Below are 25,914 nucleotides of genomic sequence, written 5' to 3' on the forward strand. Positions count from 1 at the left end.
GGTAGGAACTTGCCTGAGGCATAAGGCTATGCACAAAAGTGGGACAATTCTCAACACGAGGCTATTCCCTAAAATCATGGAATATAATGACTGGCGGCTTGGTCTCATCACTCACTTCATTGCCTGGTTTCTCTTCTTTTTCCAAGCACTGATTAGTCCAAGTATGCCTGTGGCCTGTAATAAAACTGTAAAACTGGACGTAGCACTGCTCCCCTAGGCTCCATAATGCAGCTGTTTTTTCCTGAGATTTAGAGGCACATGGACATTTAATTGTCACGTCTTTGGCAATGTCCCAACAGATGCTCATCAGTTTGGAAATACCTGTCTTGTTAAATTTTGAAATCTGTTGGTGGGCATTACTTTATGTGGGGAAATCTTGTACACAAGGATATCAAATATATTGAGGTGCCTGAAAATACTCTTTGGTCTATTATTCTGATTTAACTCCACCCATTCAAAACATCCTCCTTGCTCTGAAAAACATAGGCTATATTCAGTCAGGAACTGGCAATGACAGGGAGCACAGGCAGGCTGTAGGACAGCAAATTATCAGCACAGGGAATTAGCAGGGGAAAGAAATGAAGATCAGAAAAAAAACTCTGTTTTATGCATTAGGCAACTGGGAATGATAAACGAACTTCCATTATCAAACTCTTTAAGCTTGAGATCTTAAGATGAAGAGCCCTATATTGTAACCCCAGGTAGGTGAACAGGAACAAATAAACCCCTCATCAGCCTCAGAGCCCAGCAGCTGATCCCTGTGATATTCTGCATTGGCATTACTGCAGTTGGAGGAAAAAGCCTTATGAAAGGAGTTGAGACTGAAGCTCTGGCTGTGTGGTATTGTGGCTCCCTGTCTCTACCAGCACAAACCAGGTAGGAATACATTCAAAGCCTGGGTGTTTTATATGCAGCATGTGGGAATTCTTATTGAGCCAAATTTCTTTGGGTCTGAAGCAGCAGAGCTGTCCTGATAAAGTCCAGTAGTGCGAGAACCGACTGCAGGAATCTGTCCTCAGTACAGCTGGCTTCACATAAACCCAGTATGTGACAGGCAAAAGCATGAAAGGACAAAGGAAAATGTAATTCTGAGAGGAAAGCTAGTGAAAGTTACTAAAAAAACGTTAATGTAGTTTGTTCTTCTGTTCATAGCTTCTGCAAATCCCATGGTGAAAACATTCATCAATTTTTTAGATTTTACTGAAGTAGAGAGAAATGTTGGAACTGAAATTCTGAAAGCTTGGAAAAATATGCTGATTTTGAGTCTTGTGAAAGGGAAATTCACTTCACCTTCAGCTGCCAGTCACTGAGTTCTTGGATTACATGGGACGCTCCCAGAAGATGTGATCTGTCAGATGATGGACCCGCCTCCATGAGAGCTCAAAGAGATGTCCATCATCTTGCCCCTTTCAGCTCAGGAGGTGTCCTGTAAAATGTTTTTACCCATCTTGAGAAAAACACACACACTTTCACTTAAATACTGCATTTAATACGAGGCAACACAGTAATAGCCTGGCTACTTTTCACAACTACCAGAATCCAACCACTAAAAGCAAAGAAATCTTAACACTAAGGACAGAAGTGGACTCCTCAAGGCTCATGTGCTACATGGTGTTATACACAGGCTCTGGTGTACAGTAGTAGCTCATTACTTTTTATTTCAAACATCTAAACTTCAGGCTATTTTAGAAAGAGTTTGCAGCTTTTTCACTTTCCAATGAAGGTTCTGGAGTACATTTTTCTCAAGTCAGAAAGGTGTTACTGATTTTTCCAAAAGTGATAGCAATTCATTATGAACCACTTTCAAAACTGTAGATCATTCTCTGGTAGAAGGCCCCAGAGATGAGTCTGGGGGCACTTCAAGGGTCTTTGACAGTTTATGACACCTTCTAAGACACGACAGCTGCCTCTTAGATCTCTGTACTTGAGCCAGGTATGCCCTGTCAGAAGGGATGAATGCATTCAGAGCATCGGTTTCTCATCGGTCTTTTCCCTTATCTGGCTCAAAATCCAGTCTGTTGCTAAACAAAAGTTGGTTTGTCCTGGTCACTCTGGTGATGGATGGCACCCTGTCGCAGGTCAGAGGCTTCCCCACCACACACACAAACCTCTCCTCCTCCCCTTTGGTTGGGGGATGCAAACCTGGCCTCAGCAAAGCACCCTTGCAAATGGCCAACTGTTTGAGATATTACCCAGTTTCGGTCTCTCACGGGGTTTTTGGTGGATCTCTCTTAGGCTGATCTGATGCTCAGCTCATTGTGGAAGACCTATCTAACTAAGGGGCCATAAAACAGGACTTTAACAGTTTATACAGAGCATGAATCTATCTTATCAGGCATTAGGACAAGGAAGACTTTTGTATATCCAGTTGCTGGTTAATGTAACACTAGTTATGCTTAATAGTACCTTTTCTTGCTTTAAAAACCAGGTAGACTCACTTGGGACAAGGAATCAAATTTATCTTTTACGCTGTCATCTTAAACTTCATTAATGAAACAACTGCCAAAGAGAGACTGGAAGCTCTGAAGTTTGAAGAAAACACTACTTTCTTCTATTATGAAGAAAGGAAAAGACTTTGAAGTATTCAACCACAACTGAACTCAGCAATCACTTGGATAGAAAGCAAAAGAATAAAGAAAAAAGTAATTTGTTTGGGTTTTATGCTGTATTTGCTTCAGTTTATAAAGTCAGACTTTAGAGTGGAATATTTCTACAAAATGGAGCCTGAAGAAACAAGGTTATTAGAAGGAGCTTTCAGAAACAAAGAGCTTTGAGCAGAAATATTTAAAAACTAGAAGAGGCCTTCAAATGACACTTTCAGAGGCTGAGCTGCTTGCAACTAATGACAGGAGAGGGAAGGCAGTGGAGAATACAATGTTTTGAACAGAAAGGGCACAGTGCAAATGAAGACAAATTCAGAGAGGGAATCAGCATATAGTGACAAATGTAACAAGAAAGATCTCATACAAATGGTTTATATGAAATAGTACAAAGTGACGGATGCATAAAACCCAGACAACTTTACTGCTGCAATCAGTCTGAACTGCATGCTTAAGAAAAGAGACAACAATGCAAAATACACTTCCACCTTTTATCCTGAAAGCTGTACCTTGCCTAAGCCTAACCTGCAAAGAAAATAAGGTCAGATCACAGATAATCACTAACAGAATTCCAGGTCATTTGGCAGACTTACATGAAGACTAGATTCCAGCTTAGAACATGTTCCTTAGAGGTAAGGCTAGTTTCCTGCTCTCTCAAGGATAATCACTAACACAGGATTTTGCAGGGCAATGTTGTCCTCTGAATAACACAACCCTTAGAAATACACCTTAAGGGAGTTAAAAAAGCATCATGCAAAAGTAGCAAGGATAGAATGCAGTTCAAAACACTAATCGCTCTCTAAGACAGGAGAAAGAAAAAGAGTGGCTTGACAGCTGCTACAAAAGAAAAGCTACAGGGTGAATTTTACCTGGGGAGAAATAAGAGTCAATAAATGTGCAGCGCTATGCTTTTATTAAGGTCATTTTTGCTATTCCTAGAAAAGCATTGATTTACTGAAAACAAACAAAACCTAGTGGCAGAAGAGACTGGCAGAGACTCCTTGTCTCACAGTTGCCCCTACATGGGACACAGGTGAAGGAGAGAAAACAGGATGTATTTTTAATGCTCCACACTCTTGGATTCTAATACTGACAGTAGAGCAATCCCAAGCTGCCTAGACATCACAGCACCTAAACACAACTGTAAAAGCTTAATTTCCTTCATCTTCTCTCTAATTCCTCTGTTGTAACACTGCTCATCAAGGCTTCATGGGAGGAAAATATAAGGGCTGAAAAGGGTATACCAGAGTTACCAATAATAATATCAAGATAACAAGCTCAAATTATGGTAATGGAAAGAAAGAAGTGTGAAAAGGGACCAACCTGAACAACAGAGCTCTTCAGTGATCTCAAAAGAAAAAAACATGTAAGTAATGGACATGAGGACAGATTGTTTAGTAATTACTAAGTAGCAGTAACAAGAAAACACAGAACCAAGGGACAAAATTAAAATAAGCAGTAGTTGACAGGAGTAAGAGGAGACTGCACTGTAGGTGCACCAGCATTAAAACAAAAAAAACTCCTGAACAATGGAAGTGTTAGTCATGCAAGATGGAAGAAAACAACTGACAGCTGATGACACTGGTAATGAACTGTTCAGTATCTATTTCCATTTCAGTATTCCCTAGTGATGGCACCCACAAGCAACATCACTGACAAAAAAAGATCTCTGCCTAGTAAAAGAGCTATATATGAGCTATAACCTCAGTTTCCTGAAAGTGATGTTCACAGATTCTCTGGACCCCAAACACTTATAGTCTGAATATTAAAAACCAGTATGTTAAGCTTATACTAATATTAAAGTTATTAAAATTATATATATATTTATATAAATAAAATTATTTTAAAAGTAGCTTCAAAAGCAACAGTAGTTGATATGGCAATTGGCAAGCTGAAATGTCTATTTTTAAACAAAACGACAGGGAAGAAGAGAAGCAGCAAAAACTACTTGAGCAGTGTCGCAACCATTAATTTTCAATCCTAAAAAGTCTTTTGGAACAAGTACTGAAACTATATTCACTTATGCTTTCCACAGTAACTGAACACAAGTATTGCCAAGTACAAGTCATGTTAAAACCTTTTTTTTGACAGCAGTGTAACGAAAAAGCAGTAAATCAAGTGCCTTTATCTTCATGTATGACTGTCACCGGACACCCTTATAAGCAAGGCAAACACAGCTCAGATTAAACAACTACTTGGTGAATGCAGAGATACCCAGAGCTACTGGAAAGCAAAAAAAAAAATAAAGCCACAGTCTACTGCCAAAAGGGAAAGCTGTAAGGATGTTCTGCAGAAGTCCTAGGATAAGTTCCCTCAATATTCTAACAACCTGTGCTAGGGAATCAATAGACAATATGGAGTTTGAGTGTCTCAGAGATCTACTGGAGGACAATGTTCAAATTTTAAAAATTACCTTGATGAATAAAAAGTTATCTGAAAAACATAATTTAATACTGAAAAGTAAAATAATCATTCAAAACTCAAGTCTGAATCCATCACTGTACCAAACATCATCTCAGATTTTTGACACCTTGAATGCTGTAACATAGCAAAGGGCTATGAAGTATTCCACGGTTTAATTGCTTCACACAATTTATGCAACTTCCCCCCCCGCCCCAAAACAATAGGGTTATAACCACTGTAGAGTGCGTTGGATTACAAAAAAAAAAAAAAAAATCCTCTTCTCTCTCCAAAAAAGATTTTTTACTTGCTTGACATCTATAAATCCTCTTCATGTTTTATTAAACTCTACAATTCAGAAATTTGGCAGTCTTTAACAATTTAGAAGGGAAAAACACTGCCATCTCCTGGAGCAGGTGAAGCTGGCAGTTCTCTGAATACCTGCATTCTGCTCTCCCTCTTGCATTTTCTATGCACTGAGAAGTAACTTCAGTAACTCCAGATGTTATATTTAAAAACAAAAGTGAAAGTCTCCAGTAGCATATAATCTGCAAGATAAAGCTTGGTGGCTGAAGTTCAGTAGCAACATAAAATCAGGTCTGCTCATCCACCTCACCAAATTCTACATGCTTGAAAAACTTCATCATCCCTCCTCAATATGCACAAGTCCTGAACAGAAATCTCTGTAGAAGCAGCAGTGTGGACAAAACCCAACCATGACAGCTTATTTTCATTAAGAGCACAGCACAGTGGAGTTGCAGGTGACTCTTGGCCTACAGTTTCTAATCTTTTTGACATCATCTTGCTTTTACTTTTGAAGATCCCTATTCCAATCACCTGTTTTCATACAACAGCTTTCAAAAACCAGCTTTTGACAATGTACCAAATGGTTTACCAGTATAACCTAGTCCAACAAACACCTCTGCTGTACACTGAACAACTTGTAACAGTCCATAGGAAGGTACACTGTATCTACAAAATCTGTACCTATAAAATTACTCGGGTAACTAACTACTCTATCCCCCACCATTATTAGTTATAGCAGTATCCCCAATACCTTATCTGAAGAGCTTTACAATAAGGGGAATAAATAGCCCATTATCAGTAACTCGGGACACACCTAGTAATAACCATTCTTACCGCAGGCAGCCTGCAAGCATTCTTACAGAAAGGCTCTTCCATTCCCCCAGGTGCACTGTCTGCTCTTGTGCTCAGTTCCAGGGCTAATTGGAAGCCACCTTAGGGATCCAGTGCTAATGCCATTCCTGTCAATTGCTACCAAGCCTGAGGATGTAGCTCAGTTAATATTTTTTTTAACTGGATTATATCTAAACTAGGACATAACATAGCTGCAAATGTTTTAAAATTAATTTTCTAATACTGACTACATAGAAGACAACATTTACACCTTTTGCTACTAATGCATGTTGGGAGTTTGAAGTCTTTTTGAATGCTATAGCCGTTAAATTATTCCTTTGAAAAACAGCACAACTTCCAAACCAAAACATTCAGAGAAGCATGAGTACAGTACAAGGGCTGAATCAGGATGAAAGCAAACTGGCAGGATATTAGCATCTGTGGGATGGAAGAGAGCAGTTAAGCTCAGAGAGACACAGGCAAATTTTCAGACACCACCACTTGGATACTACAGCTAAACTTTAGAGTATACTTGACAAGTGCTGTTATTTCCTCCTGGTCATGTGAATAGTACACGTAATTTATTATGCCTAATGATCCCTCTTATTTGAGAATTTCAGTTAATTTCATGCTTTTGCTTTCTACTGTTGAGGTATTTTGCTTAGCCTCCTGAGTTGTCTTAAGGGGTTTATATCTGTTCAGGAACAACTGACCCACGAAGTTAAGTTTCACCAGATTATTTTAAAAGTACTCTTGAAAGAAGACAGGAAGTGTTTTCCTTTAAACTTTTAGTTTAATTCTACAGTATTTGTCTTCCTTCTATTCTGCAATTACAGTTGAGGTTCACAGGAAAAGGTTCAGAGGTTCTCAGCTACCCATATCTAAAAGTGGAGTTTTAGCAAACTCAAGTAAAAATTCTGTAATTTTCTTGCCAACATACCTCAGGTTCACTTTGCACAGTACAAATTCTGATGTGATGGATCTTTACAGAAGAGTGATTTAGGCACCTTAATAAAAAAATTCCTTAAAAATATAGTATCTCAATTAAACATTCAGTTTATTTTCTAAAATAAAAACCCCATGCATAATTCTAATATACAGCATTTGATTCTTACCAAAGACATGTTTACAAATATTTTTTTCCTTTTAATAAAGATCTCTATCTACAGTCCAAATCCTGAATGCCAATCTGCCCAACTGTTTTTCAGGCAAACAGATTCCACAGAAGAAACTGCAGATCCATATTTTTTCAGGTACTGGAAAACAAATGTATTGCAGAACTAAATAATGATCTCTTCAGGTACTTGCCATTTGGCTAACCCAAGTTTAAGAGTTTCATTATTTATAAAAAGCAACAAAATTTCAGTCTTTATAGCCTTCTTAGCTGATTTCCACATAAAAAAAGTGCAAATCCAGACATTTACATCAGCCATCTTGCTAAGAGAAAATGCCATATTTCTTCTCCAATTCGTCAACAGAAGCATCTTTTAATCCCATGTGGGTCACATGATTGAATAATACTTGTGTAACTGAAACAGAAAATCCCAACATGAACTGTTATTTTTGTGATTCACACTCTTAAGGTAAATTAATCCAATTCTTTCCTTGGTGAGAGTAAGGGGTGTACGGATTATACAGCTGAAATACAAATTCAATTTTAGAACTACTTGGAGGATGAACAGAAGTAGCAAAGCAAAACTCTCACTTTGTTTCAATGCCCAAGAGATGCTTAACAACACTTCCTTCAATATGTGTATAATCCAGGCCACAAACAGCTTTTAATTTGTTTACTATCTTGACACTATGCCACTACATCAGAAGACAAAAGTTAATGCCAGATGGCAGATAAAGCTTACATCAGACAAATAGCATTCATGCCTTTACAAGAGGCACTGCACTTCAGTAAGTAATTTTATTTTAAGGAGATTCACATTTCAAAAACTTTTAAGTATTATGGTTTTTAGTGAAACTCAGCTGTAGATAGTAAATTTAAATTTACATGGTTGCAGAGAAATGTTTTGCTTATGCCTCACTATTACATAGTCTCTCTGGTGTGCTAAATAAAGAAAATATTTGAGACAAAACCCACTTTTATAAACCATGAATTCGAGCCAAGGTCAACACAAATTGCAAACTAATGTGAGTGATGCCTCCGGAACAGAACAGACAACCAGGCTGAGTGCTTTAGAGATGTCTGCATTCTTCTGCCAACAGAAAAGTCAGGATTTGTCAAGAAATAGTTGTAAATGGTGGAAACTGTATAATCTGGATACCTTGGATCTCAGATGTAGAATTTCATACAAATTCATAAATTTGTAACATTACCAGCTACAAACTGACATGCTGGCAAAGCTTATTTTATCAGAATAAAATGCAGTGGTAATTCTGATAAAAATAAGAGGATTTAGCTCTAGTTTTCTAGTCTAAACAATAAATAAGGAATCAAAGGATTAGGAAAAATAACATGACATTCATATTAACTTCTAAACCAATAAAACGCTAGACAACTAAGGTGATTATTACATGGAATAAACAAGAATAGCACTAAGTTTTACATATTTTTTGCTAGATTCTACAGTATGACAAAGTAAGTTTACTACCAAATTACTTACTTTTTTTTTCTGAACCTGACATAAACATTACTGCCATATCAAATCTTTTTAATTCAGAGAGCCTCTGGAGGATTTCAAGGATGAGCGATGGCTCCTCTTTCCTGAAGATTATAACAAAATACAAAAATAACTACTGTTGATTAGATTCAGTAGCTGCAAGCAATATTAAAGAATTCAGGAACAAGAAATTAAAGGACCAATAGAATTTCCTTGTCTTTCATATTCCCTATCTTTGTCTTTCCTGTTCATTTGTCCATTCACAAAGAAAAAAGTCAATACCCAGAAACCTTTATGTAGGTATTATTGTTCTACAGAGCAAGAGTGAAGAAATACAAAAACCTAGACTGACACAAACTGACTGCTGGTCATGTACAGCATACCTACTACATGATTTAATGCTTACACCTGGCCATAACATCACCATTTTTATATGTATCAGGTAGTGTGAAAGGAAGCAGTACCTGTGGCCATAGGAAGCTCATCAAAAAGCTGAGCCAATTACAGCTGCCTTAATTTTCATCCATACAGAAAATTCCTAGATTGTGTTCATTTTACATTTTTCTGGCGAAGAGTAAACAGGCACTGCCTTTCTCACAAATACTAACAAATAGTATTTTTCTTTCATAACTTTGCATTTCTTTTGGAGGGAGACAGGACTTTTACCTTACAGCAAAAGATTTCAACTTCCTAGCCTTTTTATGTTGCATCATCAAATGCAGGACTGTATCTTCTAAGACAGCATTTTTCACCCATATGACGGATATCTTATTTTTCAAGGAAACCAAGGGAAAGACAAACATTGATTCATGCTTGCTCTTCTCCATAAAACAACACCGAAAAACATCGAGTGTGTGCTTCTCAGACAGTGTAATTAAGAAAAGCAGTACACTGTCTCTGACAAACAAAATTAACTTTAGGACTCAAATGATAGCATGGACAGAAATTTCAAAAATAATTTGCCAGGTCCTGTCTTATCAGAACCTGTCTCCAAAACACATTTGCCACAGGCAACTGTAAAATGCTAGCAGATAACTAAATCTGAATGCATCACAGTAAGTGTGGCATAAAACCAAAACCCTCTAAATTTCTCAGCTTTAGGAAGTTAAAATACAGGACAATGTGCAATTGTATGTGCTTACAGAATATACACACAGTAATATGAACAAAAGTTATTTCATACAGTCTAATGCTAGTTTCTGATGCTCTTTAGCACAGCACAGTTCAACAACCCTTAGAAAAAGTATTTTTTCACTTCTTTTCTACCTAATTTTTCAAGATGAGTTTCACTTCTTAAGAAGAAACTATTGAGTAATTCCAATGATTTCACTATGCTCATCTAATCCTGCGTGCTGAAAATCATTTTGTAGGCCTGAGGTTGGGACTAGAGAGAACATTAAAAAAACCCCAAACGCATAACAAAATACCACCCCCTCCCTGCACCACAAGAACCCCAAACCCTTCAGAACAGCAATAAATAAGTAATGTAAAACAAAGGAGGAGTTAAACTTACTCAATGTAGAAGTCATGTAGAATTTTCAGGATCTGGTTAAACAAGTCTGGATCTAAGGATTTCTGAAACAGCTTTGCATAAAGCGAGGGCTCTATTTGCTATGGAAAAATTAAAAAGGGTTTTTTAGACAAAAAAATACAAGTGAGTAATGAGAATTACATATGCATTTTTAGAATGTCATGGACAATGCTGGAGTGCATGCAAGCAAAAAAACCAAATCACAGTATTTGAAATTACACAAAACAATTTTTGCTTGTTTGTTTGGGGTTTTTTGGTGATGGTAATTTCTAACTTCTCTTAAAAGAATTCAAAGTGATTTTTTTTCAAAATATATGTAAGCAAAAGTGCACATTAAGTAAGTAGATTGATGTGTTTCAGCATTTGCTTAGTTTAAAAATGTCACTATGTCTAATTACCCCAGAAGCACTCATTTGAAAAATCAGAATTTAATAGTTATTAATGTATTTAAGTCTTTAAAGAACAAGGGCCTGTATTTGAAAAAAAAACGCTGAGACTGTACTTCAAGCACATCAGACTACTTAGTGTTATGTGAAGACAATTAAAAAAAGGGACTATTTGTACACTTAAGACACTCTAAACACAGCTATCCCTTCCACCTAAGTGTACTGTTCCTTCAACTGACGCTGAAGAAACTGTCCAAATACTGTTAATATTCTTTGTTTCATACCTTCAGGTACAAGTACATATTTTCTGGGCAGTCTTTCAACTTCCTGAAGTCAGATTCAAGCTGGAAAGAATTTGCAGGAATGGGAGGAACTGGAGAAGCAGACATAAATGACATTCTGATTTCTTTTTCTCTCTGTTTGCTTGCAGGAAAAGATGGATGCAATGTTGATGAAACTCCTTTCACATTTACAGGCAGCCTGCAAAGGTATTTTTAAACACATAATCAAATAAACTTTTAAGGAAATCCTACAGTGAGACCTAATTGGAGATCTTTCTATTCATTAAAAGCTAAAATACTGATTTTTTTTTTAAATAATGTGTTTTAGCTTAAGCAGGTATTTTAAAAATCCCTTCAAATTATACAAGCTTTATATTCGATTCACCTTTTCTAAAAAGCCACATCTGTAAATACTTAAATTTACTCAGCCTCTGTCTACTTTGTTTCTGGAAATAAATGCATTTCATAGTAGGTTTCTCCCATATATAACTGCAAGGAAAAAAAATCACATTTTCTGGAATTTCATAATGCAAAACAATAAACAATGTCACATGGATAAACTAGTTTCAACACTGATAGCAGTATAATGTATATTTGTCCCATAATTTGTTATTTAAGTCCATTTATTTTTTAGAAATTAAGAAATGGCTAAGAACATACTTTTTTCTTCAACACTTCACAGTAAATCCATCTAACTGAGCTAGAAAAGGTGGGTGGGGCCAGTGTTTTTCAAAGAAATTCTTTGATCAAGATTCCTTAAAAAGTATTTACTATTAACAGAACAAGGCAGTGTCAAACCAGTGGACAACAAGTACAATTCTAACACTGAGCAAAGACAAAGCTTCTGTACTTCAGCCTAGTTTCAGCAAGACAGACTTGAGTTTGCCTAACTAACACAGTGTGACTTAAAAACCAAGCACATCTGAAGCTACCACCTGCCTCAGCAGAGGAAAGGGTGGTGACACTGATCTGCTCCTCTTCTCTCACACAACTGGGGTACAAAGAATGCTTGAACTCTGTTCAAAATCTACTCTAAAACAATACAAATAAAAGTCACAGCTAGGGAAGATGGAGTGCCCAAGCAAGAAAGAGTATGGCATGCAGGAAAATATCATGAATTTATATTTGCAATGCAAGACTGAGTTTTCCATCTGAAACTAAATAGATCATATTTGTCTCAACCACTACGTGGTCAAAGAGGCAATGTGCAAGAACTGCAGTTTCCTTCAACATTTCCTTTTTAATTCAGATTCTTCAAAGTATCTTCAATACCTCACCAAATGCAGACATCTGGAAATGAAGATCACATTTTAACTACATTAACCTTTTTAAAAGGGGATCAGAATTATTATACTTACTGTAATGGTGACGTATCACTGATTTCTTCTATTTTCAAGTGCTTTGCTTTTGGAGTATCAACTGTAGTCAAGAGATCATCCTGATCTAGAGTCTCTGTTGTTTCAATACTCACTGAATTCCTCCAGTTACTGACTAAAGAAGTAGTGCTGGGCAAGTCATCATCTGATGTATCATCATCAACTTCTTCAATATCTATTCTTCGCAATGGCTTCTGAACAGAGCACAGACCTCATGTCATGTGTGGACTCAACGTAAGTGTTTATACAGACCCCAGACACAGTGCTGTGTAACTTAAAAGAATCTTATGATAACCAGTTACCTCTGTAGTGGTGCACAGAGAAGACACTCTGAATAAAGGCAAATGGCAAAATCAGGAAACCATAAAATTCTACATGAAGCCTGATATGATAACTTTATTACTTTGTCCTCATAAACCAGTATATCCTTACCCTAGAGGATCTCAATATGCCATCTGTTTTCCCAGTAATAATTAAAATGCATACTTTTTCCCACTAAGGCTGAATAGGCAAGATCTATGATATACTTTGTCCCATTATGGGGTCAAGCTTTGTAATTTAGCAAAAAAAAAAAAAAAAAAATCATAGCAACATAGGCCTTGGCTTAAAATTTTAAAATTTCAAAACTTCAAAAAAATTTCAAAAGTTAAAATTTTGATGTAATAAATATTTGTAACTCAACCCTTCTGACTGACCACATTACATATATACTAAGGTAATTGATTCCACTACATGCTAAAATGCTTCAGCTTGTTTAATGTCTGCACGATCCCCATTATTTTTGACCATCACCTAGTGACACTTTCACAGGTCTTACAAAAAAACCCCTCATCACTTCTTACTTTGGAACTTAATTTCCTGAGCATGAACACAGTGTATATTGCTCTAGAAATACAAATGTGAATGAACATGATTAAACATACTCAACAATTTAGACTTCTAGGAAATGGCAGTACTAAAAGCACAGATGTTTCACCTATACTTATTCTACCTTAACAGAATAACAAGAGGAATACAACCAACCTAGCATCTTCACTTAATCTAGCAGTCAAAGTGAACACTTAATAAATATAATTGTCTATTATTGAAGTATTTCAGCTACTTCACAACAAATTAATTTAGGTTTAAAGAAATATTGTATCTAGTTATAGAAAGGCTATAATACTCCCCCCTCCCAAAGGATCAAAATAACCACACATTTTCTACTAAAACTATCCATCTGAATTATATTATTGATGAAGATAAACAAAGGTTTTCAAACAGCATGAGTGCATACACATACAAAGGATGAGCACACTTTGTATTTACACAACTCATCGCTGAATATATAAAGATTAAATGTACTAAAAGAGGAAGCATAATACATAAAGAAACCTGGTATTCCAGTTTTTCATCTATAGCTGATTCATCTGACTATAAACACTGATAACTCATAGTCCAAATATATTGCTTATTGAAAATCAATGCCAGCTGTCCTACAGTTTACATGGATGAAAATGTATGCTCAGAACTCGAGAAGCAGCCCTAGGTGACAGCAGCATATGACACAAGTAGGCAACGTTTTATAACCACTATGGCTGCTGTAAAAACTGCAAATAGCAGAAGAAATGAAGGAAAGTTTACCCAGAACTTCTCAATCAAACACAGAGATTCAACTCTCTCCCATTTACTCTCAACTGCAGTGTTACCTACAGACACAAGACAGTGCTGTGGGGCTGCCTGCCTATTCCACGTTATAAATGTATGCATGCACCACGTTTGCTGAGGGTGGTACTGCAGGCTGAATGCTTACACCCCCACTGCTATGAACTTCAGCATTTCCATGTGTGTATATGTCCTTGAAAAATATCAAAAGAGTAAATCTATACATTTTTGGCTTTCCACAGGCAAGGCTATCTATCAGGAGTTAGTCTACAAATACAGAAAGCAGATTTTAACTTTAAGCTCTACTTCTTCTCCCATCATTACAGAAAGCAGTTCATGTAACAACTTACTGTTGATTTAATCTGTAATGGATTATCAATCAGTTTCACTATATTTTTAATTTCCGTTTCTTTTATCAATACTGCAGGATATTCTTGTTGAGTCTGCTGTTCTTTCGCAGATAATTCCTGAAAAAAATGGCAAGTTGTCCAAAACATCAGGTGTTTGATGAATAAATACAAGGTATGTTAAAAAAAATGTAATAAAGAATAAAAACCTTCTAATACTATAGCCTTAAACAAACTCCCAAACAAACAAAACCCCACTATACCCAAACAAGCATACATACATTCCTTATTTTAGTGAGTTCGTTTATTGCTTGTTTATTTCCAGGTTCCAGCTTCAGAACAGCTTCAAAATCTGAGTGAAAAACAACACATAAACTGTAGGTATTTCAAGTTACAATGTACATGTGGCAGATTTCTAAACCTTCTATTTTCCTTTCATAGCTCTAAAAATAATTAAAGGCAGGTAAGTGACAAAATGGGCAGGGTTGAAAGGGACCACATTGGAAAGGACCACCAGTGGGTCATCTGGTCCAACCTCCCTGCTCAAGCAGGAGTGCGTTGCACAGGACTGCACCCAGACAGTTCTTGAATATCTCCAGCGAGGGAAACTCCACAACCTCTCAGAGTAATCTGTTTCAGTGCATGGTCACCTGCACAGTAAAGAAGTTCTTCCTCATATTCAGTGGAACTCCCTGTGCATCAGTTTCTGCCCATTGCCTCCTGTCCCATTGCTTGGAACCACCAAGAAGAGCCTGGCTTCATCCTTCTGACACCTTCCCTTCAGATACTCGTAGACATTGGTGAGGTCACCCCTCAGTCATCTCAAGACTGAACAGGCACAGCACTCTCAGCCTTTCCTCATAAGAGAGATGCTCCAGTTCCTTAATCATCTTTGTCACCCTCTGTGGGACCCACTCCAGGAGCTCCACGTCTCTCTTGTACTGAGGAGCCCAGACCTGGGCACAGCACTCCAGATGTGGCCTCCCCAGGGCTGAGTAGAGGGCAGGATCACCTCCCTCCATCTGCTGGCAGTGCTCTTGCAAATGCACCCCAGGATTCCATTGGCCTCCTTGGACACAAGGTCACACTGCTGGCTCATGGACAGCTTGCTGTCCACCAGGACCCCCAGGTCCTTTACACAGAGCTGCTTCCCAGCAGGTCAACCCCCAACCTGTGCTGCTGCAGGGGTTATTCTTCCCCAGGTGCAGGACTGTGCATTTACTTTTTGAATTTCAGAAGGCTCTTTTTTGTCCATCGCTCCAGTCTGTCAAGGTCCTTCTGGAAGGCTCACAGCCACCTGGGGTATGGGCCACTCCTTCCAGCTTTGTGTCATCAGTGAACTTGCTGAGGAGGGATCTGCACCAAGTCACTGACGAACAAGTTAAACAATACTGGGCCCAGTATTGAACCTTGGGGGATACCACTAGTGACAGGCCTCTAACTAGACCCTGCGTCATTAATTAAGACCCTCTGGGATTTGTTGTTCAACCAGCTCTCAATCTGCCTCACTGCCCACTTATAAGTCGTTCTAACACCTGTATTATGACTGACTTTTTAAACAAAATTTTCAAACTATTTCTTACTACTTACCATACATAGCAACAGCTGTAATTTCACACAAAACTGTCTTCCCATTATGTGGGTACCAACACCCAAGTTTTTATACCCATTGAGCGAAATCCAACAGAAATCCCTTAATTTTTAACCTTTGCACTGATAATCTCAAGTCAGAAGATCAGGATGTCCTTATAATGATCTCTTACCTACGACATTTAGGCCAATTCAAAGTCATACCTTGAATAGCTTCCTTTAGCTTTCCAAGAGCAACTCTGGCAGCTCCTCTTCTGGCAAAAGCTTTAGAATAGGAAGCATCTAAGAGCAGAGCTTGTGTGCAGTCATCTTCTGCCTCTTTGTACCTCAGCAAAAGCGTAGTACAAAATTAATAATCAGTTTCAAGAGGCAGTTTCAACTGAAAAGACAGAGCTACCCAAACCAATTAAAATATAAAGGTAGATCTTCATTACCTACATACATAAACACATCACTGAGGGAAAATGTGAAATAAAAAACTCCCATAAAATATGATTTCTCAGCACCTTGAAATTTCAGCTGTATATTTTGGTATCTCATAGAAAAGTGTTGACTCTTTTTAGGAACACAAAAATTCACATCCTCTGTAAAATAAAACCCACTTAAAACTTGCCAGAGCAGAGTCCACTTTAAAAATTCAACAAAGTCAGTACCATGGCTTTGTACTTCTGAAAACCAGAAATACCATTACAAACAAAGAAAACGTACAAGAAAGGAGAAGTATGAGAATAAGTTTCTCTACATTTGGAATTCTGTAACTTGTCCTTAACTATTTCAGAATAAGAATTCAGTATATCCTTGCATTAATGTCATTTGCTTCATTTTAAGATTAAATTTCCTCATCCCATTTATATTAAATTACATTAGATCACGATTCCACTATATGTTTATTAGAAGTATTTTCATTCATTCCTCCACTTTCAAAATATCATTAAATTTATGCAAATTAATTTTTATTTGCGGTTCTCATCAGTACTAGCAGTTTCTAAGAATACCAATGGGCTTTTGTTGCATTTTATGTTTTCTACTCTTTGAAATGTAAAGACCCATGATACAAGATTTATCACAGAGAATCAATTTTCTTGCTTGGTCATTCAATTAAAGTATCACTTTCACTGAATCTCACAGAAGATTATTTGCATTATGATGTCCTTTAAATTGCAAGTGTTGTGTCAGAAATACTATCCAGGCAACCTATCTTATCCTAATTACAGATCCTCATTTCAGATCTGTCTCTACTGATACTCAGCCACGTCACGTGAAAACAGATGACCAACATAAGCCTCTGCTCTCTGCTTCTCATGCTACCAGCTTACAAGTTTTAAAACACCACAACATCACAGAGTCAAAAGAAGTTCACACCTAAAAAACGGCTGTATGGAACTTAGATAATTTGCCAGAAAGCATTAATTTCCCTATAGTTTCTGGGTTATTTGGATAAAACTTAAATAAAAATAAAGAAGCAACACATACGCGCCTCCATCAGTGAAGCTAAAAAAATATTTTAAAAGGTAACAATTTCCAGAAAAAAGCTTATATTCATTCCCTCTAAAGTCAGAAGTTATAATCCACTTCTTTTTACAGTGCTGACTGCGTTTAGTAGCTGACTGGGTTTTATAGTCAAAGACAAAGCTCTGGGCAGCTCCTTTCACAAAGGTGAATACCTGAATTTTGCACATAAAAGAACAAAAATCCAACTTCAGAAACCATTATTTAATACTGGTGCTATTTTATTCCCTCAGAACTTGTTTCCCACAAATTGCATTTCAAGATCACACATACAGATTTGTTCCCTCCCCTTTACTGCTTTCAACATGATTTACTCTATACTGAATTCTAACAAAAATTAGAAGGAGTGACAATAACTCAACTTGAGTGAAAATCTACTGGATCATTTTTCCTTCTGATTTACAACAAACAAACGATACAGCATATGCAATTCCACTTACTTCTCAATCTTTAGGTAGGCCATGGCTCTGTTAGCTGGCAGTAGTGCATTGGTGCCATCTGCTGCGATACCACGGGTATAACATTCTATTGCAGCCTCGTACTTTCCTTCTTTGAAATAACCATTACCCTGGAATATTTAGGTCAAAAAAAAAAAAAACCAGCATTGAGAAAATCTAGTGCAATGAACTTTCTCTTATCCTTTTTAGCAGAGAGGGTCACAACATTACAAAGATGAATTGCACAGACCACCCACATCAGGGCAGACAGTTATGGTGTATTTCTTCCTATCTAAGTTTGGAGGCAGAACACAGAAAGAATCTTAATATTTTCTAATACTTCAAGGATAAAAAAATCTTTGCTACATGCATAGTTCAAATGCAGACTTGTAAGTCTACAATTTGTTATTTAACTTTATGCTTGATGTACAGGATAACCTACCCTGTACCTCCTGAATTTAAACACAAGCTGAACCTTTACAATTCCCCTTTCCAGATGATTTTTTGCACTGCACGAATTCATCTTTATCCTGCTCCATAAAACTTATCCTCAAATATTACTTGGGTCCAACTGTTGTTGTTTTCCAATTAATGCTCCATACAAGAAAATTACATTATTTTTTGTTTGTTTCTGGGGACTAAAATTACCTTTTGCTTCTCAGCACTAATTTGAAGCTGCACATGTTCTTTGCTACTACTCTACTGACTGACAAATAAAAGAAAGGCCACAGTTCAGACTTGATAGGATCCATGTTATCAGGAACAAGCCTGCAGTGAGTCAGCTCTGCTGCCAATGAAGTACTGCATTACACTGAAATTTCTCTTCTGTGACCTATTCAAACTCTTGTTCCTTAATGCATACTTTCATTCTTATCTAATTACCTCTTACAACCAATACAGCAAACCTGAATAATGGTAAGAAGTCAGAACTTACATAGCTAGGTAAGTGAACAGAAAAATTTTAGTTTAGTTTGGTAATTTTATTTACTGAGAGTGGTGAGAGGGAGAAATTGATAAGCCAACTGTGAGTCAAGACTGCGTATCCAGAAATACATTTTTATTGTCATTGCTGCCTGCACCACAAAGTCCTTTTTGTAACTACTATTCATCATGTCATCAGAAGTTTCAAAACAAGAAATAGTCCACAACTCCACTTGGACAAGCAAGCATCAAGATGCTTAAAAATGGAGAAATGGAATCTTTGTAAAATACGGTTTAAGCTCTACTTGTGTTACCACGTATTTGAAATTTAGCACGTACAATTTGGGCTGTAAAAGCTACCTTTTATAATTATTCCTTCAGCTGAATCCAAACAGAACTCACTGGACCACTCACCTTCCTAGAGCCCAAAATAGGAAACAATGAAGGTAACATCAAGGACATTGCATTTATGAAGTTCAAGACAGCATCTGGTTTAATTTATACATTTGCATAACAGCACAACACAACCCTTTTCTTTGCTAGGTTTCTCCCGTTCCACCAGAACCTGTGACTTACCAGATCTTTTTCTGCAATTGCCTTCTGCTTGAGCTGCTGCTCTTCAATGCGCTGCTTCTCTTCGTCTGTTAATCCTGTTCTGATCGTATCTTCAAACTCTTTCTGTTCTGAACTTTCTTTTGATGACAGAGCCTGTGAAGAATGTAATTTTTTCCCCTAAGTATTTCCCCATTTAAACATTTTCAGAACATAAACGAAAATAATTTTTAAACTTTTAAGATAAGAAAATCTGCCAAGCTTTTTAACAGAAGTGCCTGTGTTGCAAATTGAATGCAAATTGAAGAGACAATTTAAAAACAATTTAGAATTGTTTCTTGAAAATGTATTTCTATGAGGGACTACAAGTCAGAATAATGCTTGGTAAACAGAAAGTATGTAACTTCTGAAGCACAGTGTGAAATGACTCATGGAACCTGTTTGTATACAGCCCGATTCAGATATCATTTATTTCTTCAATTACTGGAGACTTTGTGTCTTCATTCTGAAAACAAATTTTTCAAGCACTTTCAAAAATACAGTTTTGTAAGGTGTAAATCATTCATATAGTAGTGACAGGTGTGCTTATATTTACTAAAGTCATCATAATCAACATTCTCCTCCCTGTCATGAAAGGGACTTATATTAGAGTACTTTGTTCTGTTCTTAGAACATCTTTCTGGTTTGGTTGACCATAGCAATCTGCGGGACTACAAACAGGGTAGCAGTGTAGTTTTATGGCCAAGAGAATACAGGGGTTCTCTCGTGCTGTGCTTCCTTATACCAAAATACTAAGCATGATTGAAAAAAGCATTTACACAGAGGGTAGAAAATGGGGGAAAATTAAAAAATAAACCAACCAACCCACCAAAACCTAACCAACCACCCAAAGAAAACCAACCAAAAAACAACGACAAAAAACCCAAAAAATCCCAGATGGTGCACACATACAGTCTTAGTTTTCCACTATTACACTGATGTCTGCATATATGCGAGCTTCTCCAAAAGAAACTCCATTAAAGATTTTGACCTCAGTGAACTTCAGATTCCAGAAAAAGCACATGAGAATTTGTTGAATCAGTTCTTAGAAATAAAATTTGACACAGATATAAACTGAACAGGGCATATAAATTTATGTTAGGGCCTATTAGTCTTATTACCTGATCAATTTTCTTCAGTTCATTTTTTGCTTCAAAGTTGTTTGCATCAAGCTCCAAAACTTTTTCATAATCTATCAGAAGACCAGAAAAATATGTTTCAGGTAGGAAGCACAAACCAGTAAGCAGAGCATTCCTTTGAGATAGCCCTTTTTTGTAGTTACCCAAGAAGTCTGAGATATTTAAAGGAATGCAACATTCTAAAACAGTTAAAGCTGAATTATTCTAGAACTAACATCTACAGCTATCATTTGGACTTGCTACTTGAATTTTACCTTACCAAAAGAATATGCAACATGGTATTTCAGTTCTTTGTTTATAGGAAATGAATATTAAATTCCTACATCAAAGAAGCAGATCCCACAGGTTTCTATGTATTTTAAGAAAACAATTTTTAAAAGACCCACCTTCTTTAGCACCTTGAAAATTTTTCAAAGCAAAGCGAGCGGCCCCTCTTCTCGCATAAGCCTTTATGTAATTTTTATCTAAAGCAAGTGCTAAATTGCAGTCAGATTCCGCAACAGAAAACCTATAAAAAGAATGAATGAATAGTTTGGACACATCAAGGTAACAAACCCCAAAACTTCAGTAGTTTATCTTACTTCGAGCCTCTCCAAGTTCTTGAGAACATGGAAATCTCACATGCTTCACAAGGGGCACAAACCAAGTATTTACACATTTCTTGATTCAGAATACATTAAAAGAAGAAAGGAAAACAGTGGTCAAGAATCTCTACTCCCACAGAAAGAATAACCAACTCCCCTGTATCCTTTCTTCACCCAAAACAAATTAAAGCCTTAGAAATAGAGCTCACTGAATCTGGAAGGCAATTTCACTTTCTCTTCCTCGTTTTTCTTCAAGTCTTACACACTGTAACACAGAAGATGGCAAGCTTCTAGTGTGCAAGCAGAGGAAAAATTGATGAGGGAGACTACCAGATTACTTCTCCTGGTGATTTCTATTTTACTTTGTAACTGGTGGGCAGGTTGCAACAACAGCCTTACACAGACTGCAACACAGCATGATGTATAAATCCAGAATTAAAATTAGACCAAAAATCTGAAGGTAGCATTTTAAGTAAGAAAATATTACAGATTTAACAATGCAAGTCTTACTTTTTCATTCTATAAAAAGCTGATGCTCTGTTTGTGGGCAATACTGGATTGTATGGATCAGAATGCATCCCTCTAGTATAGCATTTTATAGCTTCATCAAAATTTCCTTGTTTAAAGTAGTTATTACCCTGTGAATAGAAAAAAGCCTTTTCAGCAAGTTACTGTACATTGGCAGAAACACTGCTAATTAAAAACCCTAAAAAAATCAAAATTTGTATTTTAGAATGCTTAAATATTTTTAACATTTCTCATGAAGTACTGCTTTACCGTGAACTACACTTTCTAACTAATATATTCTAAGTGTCCCATATTAAATAATTCTCATGACACATTCTATAACATGGGTCTATAAAATACTGATTTTAAGTATCTGTAGGTCATTTCCAGAAACGTGTAACAAGCACATATATCACTACTTAAATTACTGAATGGGGTTTTTTTTTAAGTTTTTAGTAACTTGATTTGGCATCTTTGCTTTCCAAGTCAATATTCTCATTTCTCCCTCCTCTGGGACACAACTTTTCTCTCATGCACCCTCAATGACTTCACTGCAGCCAAGATAATAATGGCCAAAGATATGTCAATTTCTCAGTGTAGACTACCGATTACAAGTCACGGAATTTCCACAGCAGCAGGGACAGAACACAAATATCACCCATAGAGACAACTTCAAACAAACAAACAAACAAACAACCCCACAGAAACCCAAACCAAAGCTAAAACTACTGAAGTCAAGTATTGACTGACAGATGGGTTAGGTGATTGCTTACAAACAAAGAAATTTTTCAAAAACTCAGAAGCTGCTGCACAACTTAGCCTCCTTCTCATAGCAACGAAGCCTGAGACAGATCTCTCTCTATATCCTACCTTATTCAGTAAAACTGAACCGGTATGAACTTGCCATTACTAAAGCAAAGAAGTTCACCCATCATTCCCAGATGTATTGGCCTCACAAAGGGACTACTTTTAAATTCTTGTGGATTTAGTTTGGGGCACTCAGATGTTGAGTTCAGGTAAAAAACAGTTCGCTCTTTATCAAAGCAAAAAATCACCAATACATTTATTATCATAAGCAAACATTAATTAGAATCTGACAGGCTTGTTGCTACCGACAATGAGAAGAAATAGAACTGCAGTGAGAATTTTCTATTTTGGAATAATGGGAAGGAAAACAGACAGAAAGACTTCCAAATAGGCAATTCTTTTACCAGACGTGCGGTCTCAGTGCATGATCTTTTAAAAGAAAATTGCGAATGCTCCTATACTTAAGTTGCTACTTTACCAATAATAAACATCTGTAATTCTATAACCTTTTCCTTCTCTGCAAGAGCCTTTTCTGCATCTATATGAATTCCATCTTCTTCAGAGTCTGATTCTGGAGATACAGAATCATGAGTACTATCTTCTTTATCAAGTTCTTCAAGTATTTTATCCTGGAATCAGAAAAAAACAAAAAAACCCTGTTGTCTTCATTATAATTTAACAGTGCAAAATAATACAAGTAAGATTTTAGGAGAATTACTAATGTGTCCTCCAATACTCACAGTTGTGCTTAATATTATACTCTACTATAATTATGATCTTCTAACAGGTCTATTATTAAAACAGGTTTTTTTCCCCTTAAACTCAAATTCAATTTGCTGAGTGAAAGCACTGTCAATAGAAAATCAAGTATTTATCAATATTCCAAATATTAAACATGTAACCTTTTTGGCAGGCAGCTCCCCTATGTTCATACAGTACCCAGCACAGTAAGATACTGACTGGTGGACTGAACTCTCAGCACTGTAACAAAATCTTATTTAACACAGAATCAAGTGGGGATAAGACTCAGGTAACAAAGCAAATATTATGACTTACCACATCAAGTTTTCCCCATGCTTCATAATCGTAAGATTTGATCTTATTTTTCTTGTTTTCCTCAGAGGTTATCTTTGAAGGGACTTTATTTTTGCTTTTCTTCTTTTTCTTAAAAGCTTTGTTTCGAATTGGTGGCAAATTCTAAATTGAATTGAGTAACTTATTATGAAACAGATGTGTGAAAATCACTTGCACTGAAGGATCTACAGTACTTGTATCTAGACAGTATCCATCTATCAGCAAGCTGTTCTCATGACTCTACAAAACCACTAAGAACAATAAGCATAAATCTTTCAACACATAAAAGGAAATATTACACGTATGATACTAAGCTGAGTTTTAGAAGATGACTCTCTTCAGAGCATCAGTGAAGAATAACTTCAATATACTAAATGTCAGCAGTAAATTAGCAATACTGATATTGCAAACAGAAATATTCTCATAAATCTACCCAGAACCAATAAAAAATTTACTGGCCTCATCACTTCCAGAGGCTACTGCCCCAGAGCTCTGCTGGTGGTGCAGTTTACAGAGGAATCTCTGGTTTACTTCAGATGAAAGACATGTTGTGAATTAGTTTGTGCCTTCTATTCAGGTATTTTAAGTCAACAAATGTCATTTAGCTAAAGCAAAACATAATTATTATGAAAATTATCACAGTATGAATAGCTGTGTTGACACTGGTCTTGTGTTCTTTACCTCTTCTGGGACCCCACTCTGTTTCCTGAGTTCAGAATCCACTTCTTTAATATCTTTTTCCCAGCTCTCCAATTCTCTCATAAAATCCTGCAGCTCTTCAGCATTTTGCTTCACTTGCAGCTGCAGTTCTATCGCTTTACTTGGTGTGCTCATTGTAATCTGCCGAAATTCAAGGAAAAAAGCCTTCTAAAAAGAAGCTGAAAGTATGTAGTGAAGGAAGCTAGCTACTTCAAAATTACAATTCAGAAACACCCCCCTATTTGTACAGTTCATAGCACAAAAATCTGAAAGAATGAAGCAAACATGTTTTGAAAACAATCATGATTAAGTAACTCATGATGAGCTAAATACAAACTTAGACGAAGAGAGTTATGAATGGTTGCTAACTATAACCTCTTGATGGCAAGCTTCAGGATCTGTTACAAGCCTCATGGAAGTATAAATAAGCTATTTGTAGAGACACTAAACATAAACACAGTTAATGATTTCTGTGGTACAACGTGCTATCCATATTACAGACAAGGGTCTCAAAGAGATGGAAAAACACGCTGCATCATTACTACTGAACTAATGCTACCAAAGCAGAAATGTTTTTACAGACTCAAGAGTAAGCAGCTGAGCAGATACCTTGCTGCAGCAGTTGTACTTCTCCCTAGTTCATACATAGATGGTGACATGCTTACCCTGAGCAACATACTAGGTCTATTTGAAAGGAAGCAGAAACTTTCAGTGAAGTGAGAAATACATAGCATTAATCAAATTTCCAATTAAGGAGCCCGTAATTAATTTCCAATTATATTTTTTTCCACCTTCCGCTGTTGTCCCACCCGGACCTAACTCTATAATATTCAATCTGTTAATATCGCGCAACCTGGGCATGGACGCATCAAATATTCCATCCAGCCTAGCACTTCTAGGTAGCTAGAACAAGACACTTAAAAAATGCAATAAAATGCCTTGTGATCTGCTGAACTTTTCTTTTTCCTGTCACTGACTAAAACAGTATTGCCATGAATGCGAAAATCTAACATGAAATCTGGCTGTTTGTTCTCGGCCATTCTAAAGCATCTTGCTCAAGCGTACAAAGTCAGCCTGCTCCGTTACCCACTAGCCGCATACAACTTAGCAACGACCTGAATCCACGCACCGACAGCAACCTCCTTGCGGCACAGCTCTTACACCCTTCAGGGCACTTTTATTCGAATCTCAGTGCTGGGCCCTCCCAACACCCGAGGGCTGCTGGTTCCAGCGATTCCCTTGGAGCGGCCGCACCACGCCGGCGCCCTGGCCGGCAGCACGGGCCCGCCCTGGAGCGGGTCCCGAGGCCGTGCCGCAGGAGGCCCCGAGGCAGAACAGCCCCTTTGAGCCTCAACACCCGCCTCTGCACCGCCCGCAAGTTCCAGCTGAGGCCTTCACTCCATCAGGGTGAGCTCTCCCTCGCCTCACCACCCCGCGCGGCCAAGCCGCCCATGGACCACAAGGGATGGGGGATGCGGCTACGGGACGGCGCCGCCACGGGGTTCGGGCATTGCACATCCCGCCCGTGCCGTGCCGTGCCGTGCCGTGCCGTGCCGTGCCGTGCCGTGCCGTGCCGTGCCGTGCCGTGCCGCCGCGGCCTCACCTGCGCCGTGTCGCGGCTCCTCCCGCCGCCGCCGCCCGCGCTGCCGAGCCCGCTCCCAGGCTGCAGCGCGGCCCCGCGCCGGGACAGCCCCGCGCCCCGGCGGCCCCGCGGCGGCGCAGGCGGCAGGAGGCGACAGCGCCTG

At 37.7% G+C, this 25,914-nt stretch overlaps 1 protein-coding gene across 1 annotated transcript; it reads right to left on the reverse strand.

The window, feature by feature from the left end:
* Window positions 1-1,467: 1,467 nt before the first annotated feature.
* RPAP3 (RNA polymerase II associated protein 3) lies at window positions 1,468-25,847 on the reverse strand. The gene is made up of 17 exons (XM_039570383.1): window positions 25,773-25,847; window positions 24,152-24,310; window positions 23,453-23,593; window positions 22,903-23,025; window positions 21,593-21,720; window positions 20,885-21,006; window positions 20,481-20,551; window positions 19,345-19,476; window positions 17,851-17,978; window positions 16,106-16,227; window positions 14,593-14,663; window positions 14,315-14,431; window positions 12,303-12,514; window positions 10,948-11,143; window positions 10,260-10,357; window positions 8,750-8,850; window positions 1,468-7,666 (listed from the first exon to the last, which is right to left on the reverse strand). Exons 2-17 carry the CDS (start codon window positions 24,302-24,304, stop codon window positions 7,575-7,577), a joined length of 2,007 nt encoding a protein of 668 aa, XP_039426317.1. The 5' UTR covers window positions 24,305-24,310; window positions 25,773-25,847; the 3' UTR covers window positions 1,468-7,574.
* Between the last annotated feature and the right edge of the window lie 67 nt (window positions 25,848-25,914).

This window comes from Corvus cornix, chromosome 1A, assembly GCF_000738735.6.
Source record: "Corvus cornix cornix isolate S_Up_H32 chromosome 1A, ASM73873v5, whole genome shotgun sequence".
NCBI classification, from domain to species: domain Eukaryota; kingdom Metazoa; phylum Chordata; class Aves; order Passeriformes; family Corvidae; genus Corvus; species Corvus cornix.

Bases quoted from the DNA above. Each gene is read 5' to 3' on its own strand.
- RPAP3 (XM_039570383.1), bottom strand. From the start codon at position 24,304: ATGAGCACACCAAGTAAAGCGATAGAACTGCAGCTGCAAGTGAAGCAA. The intron at 23,026-23,452 runs GTAAGTCATAAT...TTCTGATTCCAG, and splicing joins CATGGGGAAAACTTGATGTG to GATAAAATACTTGAAGAACT. The intron at 14,664-16,105 runs GTATGACTTTGA...TTTTTCACTCAG, and splicing joins GCTAAAGGAAGCTATTCAAG to ATTTTGAAGCTGTTCTGAAG.